This window comes from Copadichromis virginalis, linkage group LG23 (assembly GCF_057382275.1).
Source record: "Copadichromis virginalis isolate Kocher_CV1m ecotype Utaka linkage group LG23, C_Virginalis_male_GT1.1, whole genome shotgun sequence".
Classification (NCBI taxonomy): Eukaryota; Metazoa; Chordata; class Actinopteri; order Cichliformes; family Cichlidae; genus Copadichromis; species Copadichromis virginalis.
The window spans coordinates 49,191,488-49,204,449 of record NC_140639.1 but is presented as its reverse complement, the minus strand read 5'-3'; the positions used below and the strand labels follow the sequence as shown (position 1 = coordinate 49,204,449).

The following is a 12,962-nucleotide window of genomic DNA, read 5'->3' as shown; positions in this document are numbered from 1 at the left end:
GGTATGGTAACAACAGCTTCACGTTGTGTTACTTTAGTCTAAGCATGGGTTTATAGTGTTCAAGCAACGGGCAAAAACTGTAATGATCAATGGTAATTGAAGAGGAACCCTGGCTCGGGACATTTTCATGACAAGTGTCAGCGCAGACATCTACTAACGAGAGAACATGTTTTATCATCATAAACACGGTGATGTGAAGCATCGTTAAAGTGTCACTTCAGTAATGCTGACTCATGTTTTTAATAATGACTTTAAAACACTCATTTCTGTGGTTTATTTTAAGTTTACAGAATATAACATGTGATAAGACGACGAGTTTTACTTCTCACTGTCCGTGTCATGTGTATCTATTTATCATGTATGCTGCTTTGCCGAAAATGTTTCATTGTGTTCATGAAATAAACCAGACTTTCACTGTCTGCATCTTTTACTGTTTTCTGCTTTTGTTCACTCCAAGTTTGACAAACCTACAGATATCCAGAGTTAACTCACTAACAATGGGGAGCAGTCTCAGTGTATTTAGCTGCTTTTTCCCTGAACACAACCAACTGAGAGAAACGCCTGTAGGCCTCACTTTGGTCATTTGAACGCTGAAGGAGATTTGTTCCATAGACACCTTATACTAGTGTTTCCTGCACTACTATGTTCTATTTAAATCCAGATTACTTTTATAGTTTGCAGTGAAATTTGTTAAACCGTTGCTTAATGGGACAGAAGTACAAGTCACTCTTTACTAACACATTTGTAGATGAGTTTATTGCTGAACGACACAGCTAGCAGTCTCACACACTCTTTAGGTTTTTCAAGTTTTGTGTGTAATGGTTTAGTCTATCAAACCTTACCCTTTTCTCCCCAGTATCACAACAGTGTGACTCCCAAAGTACAGATCAGTAAACAACCAATGATTCTAAATCCAGAACAGAAAGATACAGTTGGAAGATGAATGATTGCGTTTTTATGATGTGTAGTAAAACGACCCCCTCTTCTTGTTCTCTGTGTTGTTCTTGTGTGTGTGTGTGTGCGTGTGTGTGAGTGTGTGAGTGTGAGTGTGAGTGTGTGAGTGTGAGTGTGTGTGTGTGTGTGTGAGTGTGTGAGTGTGAGTGTGTGTGTGTGTGTGTGTGTGTGTGTGTGTGTGTGTGTGTGTGTGTGTGTGTGCGTGCGTGTGTGTGTGTGTGTGTGTGTGGTGTGCCCTCACAGAAGGAAGGTCACAGCAGGAGCTTTTCTCGAACGCATTTCCAATCAGTTTTTTACAAGAAGTGTGGCTCATACAACGGTATAAATGTATTCTTTGTGATACTTTATAAATATGAAACTCTAAAGATTTTGAGTTCATGCACATTGTGAAACAAGAATCTAAATATTTGTGTCACAATGATTTCTATAAAAGCATTTTGTTTATGGGGATAATGTGACAAATCTTTTGTGACCCTATTAATGATCAGTGGTAATTGAAGAGGAACCCTGGCTCGGGACATTTTCATGACAAGTGTCAGCGCAGACATCTACTAACGAGAGAACATGTTTTATCATCATAAACACGGTGATGTGAAGCATCGTTAAAGTGTCACTTCAGTAATGTTGACTCATGTTTTTAATAATGACTTTAAAACACTAATTTCTGTGGTTTATTTTAAGTTTACAGAATATAACATGTGGTAAGACGACGAGTTTTACTTCTCACTGTCCGTGTCATGTGTATCTATTTATCATGTATGCTGCTTTGCTCTGTGGACTGTAAAATGTTTCATTGTGTTCATGAAATAAACCAGACTTTCACTGTCTGCATCTTTTACTGTTTTCTGCTTTTATTCACTCCAAGTTTGACAAACCTACAGATATCCAGAGTTAACTCACTAACAATGTGGAGCAGTCTCAGTGTATTTAGCTGCTTTTTCCCTGAACACAACCAACTAAGAGAAACGCCTGTAGGCCTCACTTTGGTCATTTTGAACGCTGAAGGAGATTTGTTCCATAGACACCTTATACTAGTGTTTCCTGCACTACTATGTTCTATTTAAATCCAGATTCCTTTTATAGTTTGCAGTGAAATTTGTTAAACCGTTGCTTAATGGGACAGAAGTACAAGTCACTCTTTACTAACACATTTATAGATGAGTTTATTGCTGAACGACACAGCTAGCAGTCTCACACACTCTTTAGGTTTTTCAACTTTTGTGTGTAATGGTTTAGTCTATCAAACCTCACCCTTTTCTCCCCAGTATCACAACAGTGTGACTCCCAAAGTACAGATCAGTAAACAACCAATGATTCTAAATCCAGAACAGAAAGATACAGTTGGAAGATGAATGATTGCGTTTTTATGATGTGTAGTAAAACGACCCCCTCTTCTTCTTCTCTGTGTTGTTGTTGTTCTTGTGTGTGCGTGTGTGTGTGTGTGTGTGTGTGTGAGTGTGTGTGAGTGTGTGTGTGTGAGTGTGTGTGTGTGTGTGTGTGTGTGTGTGCGTGTGTGTGCGTGTGTGTGTGCGTGTGTGCGTGTGTGCGTGTGTGTGTGTGTGTGTGCGTGTGTGCGTGCGTGTGTGCGAGTGTGTGAGTGTGTGTGTGTGTGTGTGTGTGTGTGTGTGTGTGTGTGTGTGCCTTACGGTGTGTTCACACCGAACGCGATGGACGCGAATAGAGCGTCAGGTTTACATGTAAAGTCAATGGAAAGGCGCGATGACGCGCGATTGCGGGTCCCGCGAAAATTCGGAAGCAGATTTGCGTCGCGAAAACGCCAAAACGCGTGAAACGCGCGTCAGTGTAGCGCGTCAGGCGCGTTTGACGCGCGAATAAAACCACGCGCGTGAGTTTTTGTGTTGCACTTTGTGCATACGCGCGTTTCGCGTCTACCGCTCGAGTTGGAAAAATCTGAACTCCAGCGTCAAATCGCGCCGCGACAACCAATCAGGAGCCTGGTGACGTGGCTCTGACCTAGGTCAAAGGGGCAGATCCAGCCAAAGCCCTTCATTCTTCATTCAGTATGGAGGAAAAGCTGATCAGCGCCGTGGCTAACCACCCCGAGCTATATGATGCCAGCTCCTATTTCTACCGAGACAGGAATAAAAAGGACCTAGCTTGGAGACACATAAGTGAGGAGATCGGGCAACCTGGTAAGTTCATTCCTTCTTCTTTTTAATTTTCAGACTGACCCGATGAAGCCGTGCAAAAGCTAGCAAGCGCGCCTACTGTCCCGCGATTTTCCCACTGTTGTACAAATACCTTTCCGCTAACCAGATAATGCGTTTATTCAGAGGACATCTGCAGGAGAAAGTGGAAGAGCCTCAGGGACACCTATAATAAGGAGAAGAGGTCAGAGAAGGAGAAGAGGAGTGGGTCTGCAGCAGGATCGGGGAGGAGATGGAAGTTCTTCGCGGTCATGGGGTTTCTGGACCCCTTCCTCACCCCGCGGGAGACCAGCGGTAATATGGTGCGGACCGTGGAGAACTTCTCCCCCGAGGACCAGGGACAGCCCGAAGAGGCAGCAGGGGAGTGTCAGTCAGAAGGTATGTTTACAATTAATTAATGTAGGCAGTTAATTTATGCGTGTTGTCATACAGGAATATATTTTGTTTATTAATAAACAGTATAAAGTAGTCCCGCTGTTCATCCGTCACTGCCTCGCCTTTTCGCTGATTTTTTTATTGCACCGTACAGCTTTCAACGATGCGCATTGCATTCTGCAGCCCAAATGACAAATCTCCTCCGTGTCGTGTCTCCTGCGCTTGCCAAACTTATCATGTTTGGTTTTGATAACCATCACTTCAAATAGAAAAAAACAGCACAAAAACACTCATAACTATGACCCTCATTCGGAAATAGACACCTGCACCGGGAGCAAAAAAGGCGCACAAAAGTGGCGCCGCAGACGGAGAAAAAGCGCGGCATAATACTTTTACGTTTTAAAATCGACAAAGGTTTGCACTTTGAGAATCAACTTGTGAGAACTGTGACTACTGTTCATGTGCTGCAATAAATGGGAGACCACTGTATATAATAATGAGTATATAATAATATAATATTCTCTATGACTATTGTCTTCAACCTGTTAACATTTAATATTGTCTTGATAGAGTCAAGTTATCATGCAGCAGAGTCCTCCCCTGTTGCTTCTCCTGACTCCCCAGTCCCTGGTCCCTCCACTCCTGCTGCTGCACCCACAGGTATGAACATCAAGCACCGATAGCTTTTTACTTGCTTGGATTCCCTTGTGATCACCTTTACTAAATATCTACAACCAATCTGTTCATATCCTGGTTTTTTTCAATTTTGAAAATGACAATCTAGTAGCAGCCTTCTCATTTCTTTGTGGTGTTTTGTTCTGTTTTTTACAGGCCCACAGAGGAGGAGAGCTCGAAGGCGGTCGAGGGAAGGGTCCCAGGATGGTCCATCGGCGGTGGAGCTGGCTATCCTGGAGTCCCTAAAGAGGCCACGCCCGTCTGCAACAGAGTATTTCCTCCTCGGCCTTGTTCCTGCTCTGGAGAGCATGCCGCCTCAGACACGAGAATTCGTGAAATTCCAAATTCATAAATTAGTTTTTGACAACAGCACAGCTGTGCTAAATTTGGAAACATTGGACCCTAATGATCAGTAGTTTTCTGATGAGGCAGCAGCTCTCCAGGGCAGAAACAATGTTCTTATTCTTCTCCTCCTTCTCCCCTGAGGCTCTTCCACTCCAAGCTGGGTCCTTTTTATTCCTGTCTCTCTGTAAATAGTTAAATTTTATATATTTATGTTGAATCTTTTTATTACTGAATTTATATATTTTATCAAATAAACATTTATAATGACAAATGTCTCTGTTCTACTACACAGCAAATATTGGCACCCGACTTGACACAAGTAGAATTTATTTCATATTATACTAATGACAAAATATACTGATACAGTGGGATGCAAAAGTTTGGGCAACCTTGTTAATAGCCATCATTGTCCTGTACAAATCGTTATTTGTCACAATTTAAATTGTCAGTTAAATACATCATATAGGAGACACACACAGTGATATTTGAGAAGTGAAATGCAGTTCACTGGATTTACAGAAAGTGTGCAATAACTTTACACTAAATAAAGCAGGTGCATATATTGGCAACACATAAAAAGAGCAATAACATAAATATGTAGTGTATATCAATGTGTGTGTCTCCTATATGATATATGTAATTGACATTTTTTACTGTAACCGATTCATACAGGAAAATAATGACTATTAATAAGGTTGCTCAAACTTTTGCATCACACTGGTTATAGGAACATAGTGAAGACAAGTTACTTAAGAGAATAAAGAGAGGTTAGGTTATTTTGGAGTAGAGATCCATTTATTAAGAAAATTTTAAAAAGGAGAAAGTTCCCTTGTAGTTGTGGAACATGGATCCTGAGTTGGGGGGTGCCTTCGTCTGGACGTGCTTCCCATCCAGAGCTCCACAACAGAGGGGGAAGTTCCAGCGCTCCTGGAATCCCTCTGCGATGGACCGCCAGTCTTCAGTTGAAGGCACAGCCGTGAAATCGTCCACTAGACAGTCCCAGATGGCCGTCGCTACCTGGGGGATGATCTGGCTCACCATACCTATGACACCACAGCCATGCTATCATTCAACCACTGATAACAGCATAAATCGAATTAAATTAAATCGGGACTTGATGAGACCATCTGAGTATCACTAGAAATATTATAAACAGTACCAGTTTGCTATCGGTAAACACCGAGAGCATTCACTGTTAGCATAGCACATCCATGTTAGCAGTGTATAAACGATAGTTTATACACGCCGACAGCATTCACTGTTATAGCACATCCATGTTAGCAGTGTATACACGATACACTGCTAACATGGATGTGCTATGCCATCAGTAAACGCCGACAGCATTCACTGTTAGCATAGCACATCCATGTTAGCAGTGTATAAACGATAGTTTATACACGCCGACAGCATTCACTGTTATAGCACATCCATGTTAGCAGTGTATACACGATACACTGCTAACATGGATGTGCTATGCCATCAGTAAACGCCGACAGCATTCACTGTTAGCATAGCACATCCATGTTAGCAGTGTATAAACGATAGTTTATACACGCCGACAGCATTCACTGTTATAGCACATCCATGTTAGCAGTGTATACACGATACACTGCTAACATGGATGTGCTATGCCATCAGTAAACGCCGACAGCATTCACTGTTAGCATAGCACATCCATGTTAGCAGTGTATAAACGATAGTTTATACACGCCGACAGCATTCATTGTTATAGCACATCCATGTTAGCAGTGTATACACGATACACTGCTAACATGGATGTGCTATGCCATCAGTAAACGCCGACAGCATTCACTGTTAGCATAGCACATCCATGTTAGCAGTGTATAAACGATAGTTTATACACGCCGACAGCATTCACTGTTATAGCACATCCATGTTAGCAGTGTATACACGATACACTGCTAACATGGATGTGCTATGCCATCAGTAAACACCGACAGCATTCACTGTTAGCATAGCACATCCATGTTAGCAGTGTATAAATGGATGGTTTAGCATATATTAGCACAGGTATCAATAAAGGACTACCGTATTGACCACTTTTACTAACCTCAGGCAGACGGACAGGCGCTCTGCAGGTGGGATTGAGCGCCTGTAATTGGTGTCTAGGCGGGCGATTCTGGGACCGACACGGGAAAGCAGGTCCTCAAACTGGCCGGGTGACAGACGATGATATCGCTGGAATCTGCCGTCATCCAGGCGCATCTCCTGGAGCAAATGGTGAAACTCACCAAACTGCTCACGCGCCTGGAGGACCTGATGGACCCAGGTACGGCGAGGACGTCTTTTACGCTGCTGCTCTGCTCTCCACAGTACATAGAGAAGGGAGACTCTCTCTTCAAGCGCTAGCTCGATAGCTGCCATCTTGCAAAACCAGGTCTGGCACAACTCCCTCCCACATTCCTCCCACATTTCCGGTTCACGCGCGTCACGCGCGTCAAAATATCATATTTTGACGCGCGATGGATTTTTCTTGGACACGCGTTGAGACGCGAATGTACACGCGTCAAATTAGGGGCGTTTGGGGCGTTTTATTCGCGTCCATCGCGTTCGGTGTGACGGTGTGTTCACACCGTAACCGTAACCGTAACGGTGTGTTCACACCGAACGCGATGGACGCGAATAAAACGCCCCAAACGCCCCTAATTTGACGCGTGTACATTCGCGTCTCAACGCGTGTCCAAGAAAAATCCATCGCGCGTCAAAATATGATATTTTGACGCGCGTGACGCGCGTGAACCGGAAATGTGGGAGGAATGTGGGAGGGAGTTGTGCCAGACCTGGTTTTGCAAGATGGCAGCTATCGAGCTAGCGCTTGAAGAGAGAGTCTCCCTTCTCTATGTACTGTGGAGAGCAGAGCAGCAGCGTAAAAGACGTCCTCGCCGTACCTGGGTCCATCAGGTCCTCCAGGCGCGTGAGCAGTTTGGTGAGTTTCACCATTTGCTCCAGGAGATGCGCCTGGATGACGGCAGATTCCAGCGATATCATCGTCTGTCACCCGGCCAGTTTGAGGACCTGCTTTCCCGTGTCGGTCCCAGAATCGCCCGCCTAGACACCAATTACAGGCGCTCAATCCCACCTGCAGAGCGCCTGTCCGTCTGCCTGAGGTTAGTAAAAGTGGTCAATACGGTAGTCCTTTATTGATACCTGTGCTAATATATGCTAAACCATCCATTTATACACTGCTAACATGGATGTGCTATGCTAACAGTGAATGCTGTCGGTGTTTACTGATGGCATAGCACATCCATGTTAGCAGTGTATCGTGTATACACTGCTAACATGGATGTGCTATAACAGTGAATGCTGTCGGCGTGTATAAACTATCGTTTATACACTGCTAACATGGATGTGCTATGCTAACAGTGAATGCTGTCGGCGTTTACTGATGGCATAGCACATCCATGTTAGCAGTGTATCGTGTATACACTGCTAACATGGATGTGCTATAACAGTGAATGCTGTCGGCGTGTATAAACTATCGTTTATACACTGCTAACATGGATGTGCTATGCTAACAGTGAATGCTGTCGGCGTTTACTGATGGCATAGCACATCCATGTTAGCAGTGTATCGTGTATACACTGCTAACATGGATGTGCTATAACAGTGAATGCTGTCGGCGTGTATAAACTATCGTTTATACACTGCTAACATGGATGTGCTATGCTAACAGTGAATGCTCTCGGTGTTTACCGATAGCAAACTGGTACTGTTTATAATATTTCTAGTGATACTCAGATGGTCTCATCAAGTCCCGATTTAATTTAATTCGATTTATGCTGTTATCAGTGGTTGAATGATAGCATGGCTGTGGTGTCATAGGTATGGTGAGCCAGATCATCCCCCAGGTAGCGACGGCCATCTGGGACTGTCTAGTGGACGATTTCACGGCTGTGCCTTCAACTGAAGACTGGCGGTCCATCGCAGAGGGATTCCAGGAGCGCTGGAACTTCCCCCTCTGTTGTGGAGCTCTGGATGGGAAGCACGTCCAGACGAAGGCACCCCCCAACTCAGGATCCATGTTCCACAACTACAAGGGAACTTTCTCCTTTTTAAAATTTTCTTAATAAATGGATCTCTACTCCAAAATAACCTAACCTCTCTTTATTCTCTTAAGTAACTTGTCTTCACTATGTTCCTATAACCAGTGTGATGCAAAAGTTTGAGCAACCTTATTAATAGTCATTATTTTCCTGTATGAATCGGTTACAGTAAAAAATGTCAATTACATATATCATATAGGAGACACACACATTGATATACACTACATATTTATGTTATTGCTCTTTTTATGTGTTGCCAATATATGCACCTGCTTTATTTAGTGTAAAGTTATTGCACACTTTCTGTAAATCCAGTGAACTGCATTTCACTTCTCAAATATCACTGTGTGTGTCTCCTATATGATGTATTTAACTGACAATTTAAATTGTGACAAATAACGATTTGTACAGGACAATGATGGCTATTAACAAGGTTGCCCAAACTTTTGCATCCCACTGTATCAGTATATTTTGTCATTAGTATAATATGAAATAAATTCTACTTGTGTCAAGTCGGGTGCCAATATTTGCTGTGTAGTAGAACAGAGACATTTGTCATTATAAATGTTTATTTGATAAAATATATAAATTCAGTAATAAAAAGATTCAACATAAATATATAAAATTTAACTATTTACAGAGAGACAGGAATAAAAAGGACCCAGCTTGGAGTGGAAGAGCCTCAGGGGAGAAGGAGGAGAAGAATAAGAACATTGTTTCTGCCCTGGAGAGCTGCTGCCTCATCAGAAAACTACTGATCATTAGGGTCCAATGTTTCCAAATTTAGCACAGCTGTGCTGTTGTCAAAAACTAATTTATGAATTTGGAATTTCACGAATTCTCGTGTCTGAGGCGGCATGCTCTCCAGAGCAGGAACAAGGCCGAGGAGGAAATACTCTGTTGCAGACGGGCGTGGCCTCTTTAGGGACTCCAGGATAGCCAGCTCCACCGCCGATGGACCATCCTGGGACCCTTCCCTCGACCGCCTTCGAGCTCTCCTCCTCTGTGGGCCTGTAAAAAACAGAACAAAACACCACAAAGAAATGAGAAGGCTGCTACTAGATTGTCATTTTCAAAATTGAAAAAAACCAGGATATGAACAGATTGGTTGTAGATATTTAGTAAAGGTGATCACAAGGGAATCCAAGCAAGTAAAAAGCTATCGGTGCTTGATGTTCATACCTGTGGGTGCAGCAGCAGGAGTGGAGGGACCAGGGACTGGGGAGTCAGGAGAAGCAACAGGGGAGGACTCTGCTGCATGATAACTTGACTCTATCAAGACAATATTAAATGTTAACAGGTTGAAGACAATAGTCATAGAGAATATTATATTATTATATACTCATTATTATATACAGTGGTCTCCCATTTATTGCAGCACATGAACAGTAGTCACAGTTCTCACAAGTTGATTCTCAAAGTGCAAACCTTTGTCGATTTTAAAACGTAAAAGTATTATGCCGCGCTTTTTCTCCGTCTGCGGCGCCACTTTTGTGCGCCTTTTTTGCTCCCGGTGCAGGTGTCTATTTCCGAATGAGGGTCATAGTTATGAGTGTTTTTGTGCTGTTTTTTTCTATTTGAAGTGATGGTTATCAAAACCAAACATGATAAGTTTGGCAAGCGCAGGAGACACGACACGGAGGAGATTTGTCATTTGGGCTGCAGAATGCAATGCGCATCGTTGAAAGCTGTACGGTGCAATAAAAAAATCAGCGAAAAGGCGAGGCAGTGACGGATGAACAGCGGGACTACTTTATACTGTTTATTAATAAACAAAATATATTCCTGTATGACAACACGCATAAATTAACTGCCTACATTAATTAATTGTAAACATACCTTCTGACTGACACTCCCCTGCTGCCTCTTCGGGCTGTCCCTGGTCCTCGGGGGAGAAGTTCTCCACGGTCCGCACCATATTACCGCTGGTCTCCCGCGGGGTGAGGAAGGGGTCCAGAAACCCCATGACCGCGAAGAACTTCCATCTCCTCCCCGATCCTGCTGCAGACCCACTCCTCTTCTCCTTCTCTGACCTCTTCTCCTTATTATAGGTGTCCCTGAGGCTCTTCCACTTTCTCCTGCAGATGTCCTCTGAATAAACGCATTATCTGGTTAGCGGAAAGGTATTTGTACAACAGTGGGAAAATCGCGGGACAGTAGGCGCGCTTGCTAGCTTTTGCACGGCTTCATCGGGTCAGTCTGAAAATTAAAAAGAAGAAGGAATGAACTTACCAGGTTGCCCGATCTCCTCACTTATGTGTCTCCAAGCTAGGTCCTTTTTATTCCTGTCTCGGTAGAAATAGGAGCTGGCATCATATAGCTCGGGGTGGTTAGCCACGGCGCTGATCAGCTTTTCCTCCATACTGAATGAAGAATGAAGGGCTTTGGCTGGATCTGCCCCTTTGACCTAGGTCAGAGCCACGTCACCAGGCTCCTGATTGGTTGTCGCGGCGCGATTTGACGCTGGAGTTCAGATTTTTCCAACTCGAGCGGTAGACGCGAAACGCGCGTATGCACAAAGTGCAACACAAAAACTCACGCGCGTGGTTTTATTCGCGCGTCAAACGCGCCTGACGCGCTACACTGACGCGCGTTTCACGCGTTTTGGCGTTTTCGCGACGCAAATCTGCTTCCGAATTTTCGCGGGACCCGCAATCGCGCGTCATCGCGCCTTTCCATTGACTTTACATGTAAACCTGACGCTCTATTCGCGTCCATCGCGTTCGGTGTGAACACACCGTTAGAAGTCAATTAATACATTAGCCCTACTTAAAAAAACATCTGGATTACATTTAGAGCTGAGATTCTAAGTTGTAAGCAGAAATCTTATGCTCAGCCAGAAACATGTTTCCCCACTTTCACAATGCTGAGGTGTCAAATCCACAACCCCCAACAAATGGTTTGTTACACGCGGGTGTGAAGGGCAAGCTTTACTTACACAGCCTCACACACAGTAGATTTTTAAAGTTTTTGGTTACAGGGGTTTAGCCACAGATGCAACATCCACTTTTGATAAAGATCACTCCACCTGTTTATTTCTTAAGAAATTAAGCATCTTTATTAAGCTTTTATTTATAAATGTCTACACAATAATAGACACCGTGTGCTCTGAGACATTATAGACTTCTACTTCCATCGGTTTGCATTTTAAACTCCCAGCCTTTCAGTTTGTTATGAACGACTTATATTTCTAACATTTTGTGATATAAAAGTGAACCATGCGACTTTTTTTATTTGGAATGACTTAAGACACGAGTTATTTAAACAATTCTAAATGACAGTGTGATGGCCATAGTACTTTATGTGGGCCAAATGTGTTAAGGATAATGTTTATCAATGTAAAATTGCAAAGAACTTGTGGATAGAATATACCATTTTGTAAACAGTTACCTCAGAAGCTGTACTGGTAGATCTATGTATGTAAGGTAAAACTATCCACAGTACTTCCACTTCACCTGTGAGTGTACAAACACTGGAGGGACATATATTGTCCATATCAGTGTCATTGTGGAAGGTAAATGCATTTTGGTTTCTTTATTTGACACAGTTATTCAGCACTGTGTTAGCATTGTATTGACCTGCTTATGTGTTTTTTATTCTTGTAATTTGTTCATTTCTTTTCTTCTTATTTTCACTGACAGCAGTTTAAATACTCTCACTGACTCATTTATCAGGTACATCTTTGAACCGAGTTGGACCACCTTCAGCCATCAAACATGTCTTCATTTTTTGTGGCACAACAAGGCGCTAAAAACATTCCTCAAAGATTCTCAAGACATATTGAAATTACATCATCACACAGTTGCTGCAGATTCGTCAGCTGCTCTTACTTGAAGCAAACTTTCCGTTCCACCACATCCCAAAGGTGCTCTGCTGGATTGAGATCTGGTGACTGCGCAGGCCGTACATGATTTGAGTGCCGTGACATGGTGTGGTATCCTGCTGGAAGCAGCCATCAGACGATGGGTATTTTTTGGGCATAAAGACATGAATGTGGTCAGCAACAACCTTCAGGCAGGCTGTGGTGTTTAAATGATGCTCAGTGGTTACTACAGGGTCCAAAGTTTGCAAAGAAAATCCTTCACAGAGCATTACACCACCAGCAGTCTGAACTGTTAGAAATCAACTCATCGGGCAAGGCATCGTTTTTTTAGTCTTCTGTTGTCCAGACTTGCAAACTGTAGCCTCAGCTTGCTGTTGTTAGAGGACAGCAGTGATATCCAGTGTGGTCCGCTCTGCCTCAAGGTTTGATGTGTAAACAGCATTTTTACCCAGAGAATCACAGCTCACTGGATATTTTCTATTTTTCAGACCATTGTCTGTGAACAGAGATGATTGTGTGGGAAAATCCCAGCAGATCAGCAGTTTGTGAAGCACT

The 12,962-nt window shown here is 43.2% G+C and overlaps 2 protein-coding genes and 1 long non-coding RNA gene across 3 annotated transcripts; 2 read left to right on the top strand and 1 right to left on the bottom strand.

The window, feature by feature from the left end:
• The first annotated feature begins 2,602 nt into the window (after positions 1-2,602).
• Positions 2,603-5,093, top strand: LOC146682031 (uncharacterized). Its single transcript, XM_085448497.1, has 4 exons — positions 2,603-3,107; positions 3,249-3,500; positions 4,068-4,157; positions 4,329-5,093. The coding sequence occupies exons 1-4, from the start codon at positions 2,978-2,980 to the stop codon at positions 4,586-4,588; spliced, it is 732 nt and encodes a 243-aa protein (XP_085304623.1). The 5' UTR covers positions 2,603-2,977; the 3' UTR covers positions 4,589-5,093.
• Positions 5,094-7,144: 2,051 nt separating this feature from the next.
• LOC146682030 (uncharacterized) lies at positions 7,145-9,381 on the top strand. The gene is made up of 2 exons (XR_014917963.1): positions 7,145-7,645; positions 8,364-9,381. It is a non-coding gene; the product is annotated as an uncharacterized LOC146682030 (long non-coding RNA).
• LOC146682029 (uncharacterized) lies at positions 9,334-11,306 on the bottom strand. The gene is made up of 4 exons (XM_085448498.1): positions 10,817-11,306; positions 10,424-10,675; positions 9,767-9,856; positions 9,334-9,595 (listed from the first exon to the last, which is right to left on the bottom strand). Exons 1-4 carry the CDS (start codon positions 10,944-10,946, stop codon positions 9,336-9,338), a joined length of 732 nt encoding a protein of 243 aa, XP_085304624.1. The 5' UTR covers positions 10,947-11,306; the 3' UTR covers positions 9,334-9,335.
• Positions 11,307-12,962: the final 1,656 nt, after the last annotated feature.